General features: G+C 54.2%; 1 protein-coding gene across 1 annotated transcript; it reads right to left on the reverse strand.

Moving 5' to 3' along the window:
• Positions 1-5: 5 nt before the first annotated feature.
• Positions 6-7,438, reverse strand: LOC124232794 (galactoside alpha-(1,2)-fucosyltransferase 2-like; the record flags this gene model as incomplete). Its single annotated transcript, XM_046649704.1, has 2 exons — positions 7,361-7,438; positions 6-427 (listed from the first exon to the last, which is right to left on the reverse strand). A coding segment is annotated over exon 2 (420 nt), but the record flags the coding sequence as incomplete, so codon positions are not given.
• Positions 7,439-7,847: the final 409 nt, after the last annotated feature.

Below are 7,847 nucleotides of genomic sequence, written 5' to 3' on the forward strand. Positions count from 1 at the left end.
TGGCGGTACCGCTCCTCCATCCAGTCGTTCAGGTGGTAGTTCCGCCACGGGACCCTGCTGGCCGTGTCACCATGCAGGACGGGGAGGGTGATCCTGAAGATGGGGGCCAGGGTGTTGTGCATCTGGGCCGGGATGTAGGCCGGCCGGCCGTTCATCTTGGCCAGCGCGTACAGGGTGGCGTACTCGCCCATCTGGTTCCCCAGGCGACCTATTGCATTGATCGTCCACATACCCCTTGGGATGGGTGGCTGGTTGGTGGTGGTTCTCTCCATGGTCTCCAGCGCTGGCCTCATCGCCGGCACCAACTCCCCTGTGCGTTGAATCTTTGCTAGCCGCTGCTGAATGTGAAATATGGTGGAAGCCACGAAGACGAAGAGGATGAAGTGGCCCATGGGGAAGAAGAAAGGCGCCTGAGTGCTGAGCATGGCTGTCAGGGGAGGGAGAGCAGGGGACGTTAGCTCCGGGGATGGAGGCCCTGCCGTGGCGCAGGAACGTGGCGGCGCAGTTGTGAGTACAGACCCGTGTGGGTGTGTGTGGGTGTGGGTTTACTTTGTGTGCTGTAAACGAATGTGAATACTCAGGTCCGTGTATGCAGGTATGTCTCTAGAGTGTGTGTCGTGTGGGTGTGTTTACATTGGGTTCATAGGTGTGTGTTCACACATGTAGATATGTGTGCATTGTGTGTGTACACATGGCACGTGCTTTGTACGAGTATATATGGATATACATATAGTGTGTGTGTGCATATGAGTATCTATACATTGTGCACATATGTGGGTGTGAAACTGTGCATGTAAACGGACATGTGCACACTGTAATGTACGAAGGTGTATTTATTGTGTACACATATGGGTGTGTACTATATACATATAGTGTGTAGGTATTTGTGAACACATGGCATGTGTGTATATATGAGTGTGCATACCTTATATGCACATACATTGTATGTTTTAATGTGGGTGTTTATAGACTATGAGTGGACATATGTGGGTGTCTCTATATGGTGAGCACAAGTGTCGGAGCCTACCGAGGACCCAGTTTCTAGACACGTCCGTCTTCGCATGCCCTGCCCATCTCTATCCTTTGGGAAGGGAAACTGCCCCGCCCATCAAGAACTCAGCCACTTGCCCTGCCTACCTCCTGGCCACAGACACCTGAACTTGAGATAGACACCTGAGTCCACGGTGGCTTCTCCATTGATTGGCTGTGGCCTCTGACAAGTGTACGCTGGCCCTACAAGATGAATTGGCCAATTCTCTCTCTCGAGTATTTTTACTAAAAGGCTCAGAAGGCAGCTGGCAGGTGAGGGGGGATTTTTTTCCTCCTGCTACCAACTGGGTGTCCAATAATTCAATTCCACTCAATTCTCACACGATCCACCTGGAGTTAGCATCCGATCCCACAAGTTAAAGAGTGCAATTCCACAAGACCGGCCCCCGCTTCAGACACCAATCACGAATCCTGGGCCATTCACACTTCTGATGCACCAGCCACAAAGCAGATGTACTCATGACCCCCCCACTCAGGTTTGACAGTTTGCTAGAATGGCTCACAGAACTCGGGAGGGCACCTTACTCACATTCACTGGCACATTATAAAGGACAGCAATAGCCAGAGGAAGAGGGACACGGGGCGAGGTCCAGGAGGGTCCAGAGCACAGCGGCTCCTGTCCCTGTGGAGTTGCGGTGGGCCAACCTCCTGGCTCGCGGATGTATTTGCCAACTCAGAGGCTGTCTGAACCCCGCTGTTCAGGGTTTTTGTGGCGGTTTCGTTCCCCAGGCATGACTGATTAAATCAGTGGCCATGGGCGACGGATTCACCCTCCAGTCTCTCCCCGCCCCAGAGGTTGGGGGTGGGGCTCGAAGTTCCAACCTTGTCATCCAAGCTCGGTCTTTCTGGTGACCAGCCCCCATTTTGAAGCTATCTAGAGGCCTGCTAAGAGTCACCTCGTCAGAACCAAAGACACTCTTATGACCGCGATCACTCAGGAAGGGCCAAAGATCTTAGGAGCTGTGTACCAGGAACTGGGGACAAAGATCAAATAGCGTTCTAGGAGACCACAGCAGGTGATGCTGAAAGAGAGAGCAGGGAGCGGAGCGGTGGGGCCATGTCAGAGGCAGGCTGAAGCAGAGCGACCAGCAGCCACGAGATACCTGCAGCGATGTGCAGAGAGCTCAAGAGAACCTCAGTTACTGGCCAAGGAATCCCAGAAGACCCCTGTATATGTGAAGAAATATACAACCTGTTCTTTTCAGCTCTGGCTACAACAGAAATTAGTTGCAGGAATGGGTTGGTTGCACAGGACAGACAGTAAGGAAAAGCAGAACAATCATTACTTAGCATCACCACCACTAACACTTTATCATTGCTGAGATACATCCCAAAATGAGTGATGGGCTTTGTTATTCTTCCTTTTTTTTTTTTTTTTGAGGAAGATTAGCCCTGAGCTTACATCTGCTGCCAATCCTCCTCTTTTTGCTGAGGAAGACTGGCCCTGAGCTAACATCTATGCCCATCTTCCTCTACTTTATATGGGGGACGTCTACCACAGCATGGCTTGCCAAGCGGTGCCATGTCCACACCCGGGATCAGAACCGGCGAACCTCGGGCCGCCAAAGCAGAGCGTGTGCACTTAACCGCTGCACCACCAGGCCAGCCCCGGGATTTGTCATTCTGTTGTCTAGGTGGGACGAACACCTGGACTGCGTTGCCACCATCAAAGGCTGGGTTTGACCACTGATCGATAAGACTGGACTCTGAGCACCAGACAGGGGAGTAGCTGGGCGGAGTCAAAAGAACGAAAGCCTTCTGACCTCTCAGCTCTTTCAAAGACTTCTCACTTCCTTCCCTGCAGATACGAGGCTCCCGCCCAGCCTTTAAAACTCTTCCTCACAAACAGGCTTTCCGGCAGCCTATCCTGGAGGCTCTGCACCAAGGGAGATCAGAGAGGAAAGGTTTCCAGGTGATTTGGTGTGGGGTTTACATGGCCGCTCGAAGGACTGAACCAAGTGGCCTTTTAGAAGAGAACATCGGGGCTAGCTACAGCAGGGTGTGACCTGCTTGAACCAGGAAGCTGACAGAAGCTAAGCAGGTGCGGTCTATTACAGATAATCATGAATAACCCAAGTTGGCACAGGACCTAATGTAGCAACGTCCTTGCTTCTGGTTCATAAGTCACCGAAACCTTCAGAGCCCAGTAAGATTTCGTGCGAGTTACCTTTCCGGAAGAAAATCAGGCTTGTCAACTAGATGCCTGGATTTGAATGGGACCAACTCAGCTGGGGGTCTGGGCCTCACCTGGGTCCTCTGCAGGTGTTGAGCCCAAGCAGAAATGGACTCCTGGGTGGCACAACTTTCTGTTCCACTTGAACAGAAGGAGCCGGGGGCTGGGTTGGCTCAGCAGATGCTTAGGAGATTCTCTGTCTTACGGTCCACAAGATCCAGATAAGGCCCCCTCCTCATTGCCAGTGAGAAGAAGGTCTCCATTCCCTAAGCCCTGTGTGGAATGTCCTTCACATGGTGACTCTGACAGGACACAGCACTGTGGTTAAGTGCATGCGGTCTGGCTGCTGGTGCGGCCATGCTAAGCCATCCCTAACTGAACCGAGAAATCCACGAGCAGGGTGAATTCAGCCCTGAGAGTAAAAAGTGAGTGAGATCACACTAAAGGAGGGAGAGAAAGAAAGTACCACTGGGTCCCCAGTGGCCTCCTGGCTCCTGTTCTCTCAAGGCCGCACTGCACTTTCATTCCTGTCCAGATCCTCACAGGATTCCTCAAGACCACTTGACTCTGGAGAGACAGGAAGTCTCTGGGGATTGGGAGGCAGGAGGAAGCTGGGGAAAGTGGGGGGGGGGAGCACCAACGTAGGAGGACGGAGAGCTCCGGAGTGTTTCTTGAATTCTTTCTCCAACTAGATTGTGGGCACTTGAAGGGCAAGGAGTAAACTTGGCTCCTCTTTCTGGCTCTGAATTTGCCAAGCACAGGACATGGGGCAGGGGAGGGGGGCTGTGCCAATGGCAATGTTTGTGGGAAGACAGAACGATGGAGGAAAGGAAGGGAGAGAGTAGGGTATGGAAGGGAGGGAGGGAGGGAGAGACGGAAAAAGAGACCAAGAAGAGGGAAGAGAGGGAAATAGAGAGACAGAAATGGAGAAAAAGACAGGGAGAGAGACAGCCCTGACGCCTAGTGGCTAAAGTTCAGTACTCTCGCTGCTTCGGCAGCCCGGGTTTGCTTCCCAGTCTTGGAACCACAGTACCCATCTGTCAGTAGCCATGCTGTGGCAGTGGCTCACATAGAAGAAGTGGAAGGACTTACAGCTAGGATATACAACCATCACTGGGAGGAAAAAAAAAAAAGGAGGAAGATTGGCAATAGATGTTATCTCAGGGCCAATCTTTCCCTGCAGGAAAAAAAAAAAAAAGAAAGAAAGAAAAGAAAACCTAAAGAAAGTTGAAGGAGCCGTAATAATATCAGGAGGAAAAAACCAACAAACACAGGCGCAGAACCAGAGAAAGAGAGCAGGAAGAGAGACAGACAGACCAAGAGAGACTGAGATGGACCGAGAAAGATGAAGACAGGGAGAAAAACACAGGAATAGAATAAGAGGAGAGACAGACAGAGGGAGGGAGAGAGAAGAAGGCAGGCAAGAGAGATGTGTCTCCACGGGGTCCCATCGGTAGCTCCTGCTCTGTCCCCATTCTCTCCACGTCAGTCCCCATCAGGACCCTGGGTCTCCGTCTCTTGATGACACACACAGCTCCATGAAGGATGGGACAGTGTCTGTCGTGTTCCCTGTGCGTCCCCCAGAGCCCTCGGAAACCGCTCGGCACACAGTAGGTGCCCAGGAAACAGAGGCAGAAGGAATGGGGTCTCCACCTCTCTGGTCCCCCCTGGCTCCATCTGTTTTTTGCTCCTTCTCTCATTCAGTCTCCACCAACCTCTCCCTCCCTCCCTCGAATCTCTCATTTCCTCACGTCCCTGTCTTCTGGTTTGGTTTTTTTGGTCTTTATTTCCCAGTATCTCGTAGGTAAAAAGATGCATATTGGAAGATCTGACTTTTGCAATCAAACCTCTTAATCACTGGGCTGGCAGGAGGGGGAGGGGGCCCTGAATGTCCCTTTGACATTTGTTTACAGAAGACAGAAAGACAATAGGGCTAGTTTTGTTTGGGTCAAAAGAAACACAGAATGTTCTAGAACAATCTCTCAGCCTCCTTGGCTGTTCCCTCCCTCCTGACCCAGGAAGGGGGATGGGTCCCTGCTGAGGAGTCTAGCTAGCATGGCAAGCGCCTCCAGACCTGGCGCCCTGGCCTTGACGGGGTTGCAGGGAGAGGAGGAAGAGGTGGCGACAACCTCACGGGGCCAAACCCAGAGTCTGGGAGTGGAGCCTCCACTGAGGTTTTGCTCTTATCAGCTGTGTGACCTTGACCGAGGGCCTTGACCTCTCAGTGTCGTCATCCGAAACATTGGGAGGATAAGTAAGAGCGCCTCTCTCCAGGCCTGTGTGAGCACATGGGTAGCCTGCGGTGATGGGGGCCGGCCCGGTGGCGCAGCAGTTAGGTGCACACTTTCCGCTTCGGTGGCCTGGGGTTCACCGGTTCGGATCCAGGGTGCAGGCATGGCACCGCTTGGCACGCCATGCTGTGGTAGGCGTCCCACATATAAAGTAGAGTAAGATGGGCATGAATGTTAGCTCAGGGGCAGTCTTCCTCAGCAAAAAGAGGAGGATTGGCAGCAGATGTTAGCTCAGGGCTAATCTTCCTCAAAAAAAAAAAAGTTCTACATATGATGAAACCATAAAAAAAATTAAAAAACAAAAACCTGCGGTGAATGCTGACAACAGGCTGGACCTGTTACTGGAGCAGGGTTAATACCCCAGCCGCACGCTGATGCCAGGCTCAGCCAAGGGATGTCAGTCTTCGTCTGGCCAGGGCTGGGGTGGCAGCTGGGATGGGAGGAGACTCAGCTAGCAGCTCGCTTGACATCTGCGGGGAAAGCTTGGGGAGTATCCACGGCTGGAGTCTGAGGTGGTGCCACTTCTGGTAAATGGGAGGAGCCTGCCTTTCCTGGGGTCCCCTGAGGTCAGGGAGTCAATCTCCTTATCTGCCCTCAGTCTCTACAGCTGCGCCAGGCACTTCAGGCCAGCCATGGAGGGAGTGGAAAGAGGGGGGGTCATAGTCCCCTGAGGGTGGTCCCTTGGGGGAATCACAGTAGGACGCAGGACAGAAAGGAGCCCCAACTTTGAAGGAGGAATCCAGCCTCCAGGTCCCTCAGAAAAGTGGAGCCACCAATATCTGCCAATAATTTCTTTTTAATTCTCTCCGTCTCTTCCACGTCTCTCTATCCCAGACCTGGCGTCATCCTCTGCCTTCTAGAGCCCCGTGTGTCCCCACACCCAGAGCTGAGCCTGCCCGTCAGCTCACAGCCCTCCCAGGGCTGCCCACCCCCCAGGCTTGGTCACCAGCCTATTCCGTGCAGTAACCCCATCTTCCCCTTCCCCAGGTCCAGTCCAGTCACACCCTGGGATTTGCAAGTCCTGTTCCCTGTTCTCCGAAAGCCTCTCCCTCCCTTTCTCGGCTCCTCCCCCGCCGTAAGCTCAGGTCACCCAGTTCATCACCACCCCAGCTCCCTCCTGGCCTCCCAAAGTCGCACTATAATCACCACGCTGGGGAAAGAGTTTAAGACAAAAATGTGGGGCCACCAGTTTGAAGTCCCTGACTTGATTCTGGGCCTAGAGTGGAAGGGGTGACTCAGGACGGGATTAGGGAGCAAGGGACCAAGACGCCTCCCGGGGTGGGGGACCCCTGGGTCCTGTGGGTGGGTCCTGCCCTCCATCCCGGAGGTCAGAGGTCAGGGAGCAGCCTACAAGATGGGAATGGAACTCTCGTTCCTACTGGCGCCGCCCTGGCCTTTCCAGAGGCACATTCACTCTCAGGTCGGTCAGGAAACGGGTGACAGGAGGGAGGGAGGGAGCTGGTGGCCTCGGGTGGGGGAGGGGAGCGTGGTGGTGACAGAGGGGGTGGGGGCTCAAGGAACAGATCTTCGAGGAAGGAAGGTGATGGGGGCTGAGGAGGGCAGCTGGCTTGAGGAGTGATGGGCAAGTCAGATGCCTGGTGTGCTGGGGGCAGAGGACATGGGTGTCTGGGGCTGTGAGGGATGGACCCTCTGCTTCCAGAGGTCCCGAGGTGGGTGCATCCCAGAGGGGACCAGAGACCCAGGAGTAGACGGCTGAGGCTCCACTCCCCGATTCCCCGGGAACAAGGCTGTGCCCAGCTCTCTGCCCCGGGTGTGTGTGTGTGTGTGCACACGCACGCGAGCACGCTGCAGGGTGCAGGGAGAGCCCCCTCTCGCCATCTCTCACCTGCTACCTGGTTCTGGCTGTAGGAACCGGGGACTGCACGACAAGGTGGCTCTGCAAGCAGCTCTCTGGGGCTTGACTCTTCACTCAGAAATCTCCTGAAACTTCCGGCACCCGGCACCGCACCGTGGTGGAGGGAAAACCCCGCCCAGGATCTCCCTGGCCTCCCAGAGTCAGTGAGAGGTGGGGTGGCTGGGCTGCTGGAGCCACTTGAGCCTGAAGCTCCTCCTCCCTCCCCACATGCCTGCTGGACACAGGCCGGGAAGGCAGCCTGGAGGAGGCGGGCAGAGAACAGCTGGGCCAGGCTGTTCCTGACTCTGAGGGTCCTACATTTATTTATTTTGGCAAATGACTCTTAGCACTTACCTGGCCTACCAACTTCCTTCCATCTTCACCATTCTGTGAGGTGGACACTCTTAGTGGCCCTATGGTACAGAAGGGGAAACCAAGGCACAGAGAGGTGAAGTAACTTGCCTGAGGCCACACAGGA

This window comes from Equus quagga, unplaced genomic scaffold (genome assembly GCF_021613505.1).
Source record: "Equus quagga isolate Etosha38 unplaced genomic scaffold, UCLA_HA_Equagga_1.0 116400_RagTag, whole genome shotgun sequence".
Lineage (NCBI taxonomy): Eukaryota > Metazoa > Chordata > Mammalia > Perissodactyla > Equidae > Equus > Equus quagga.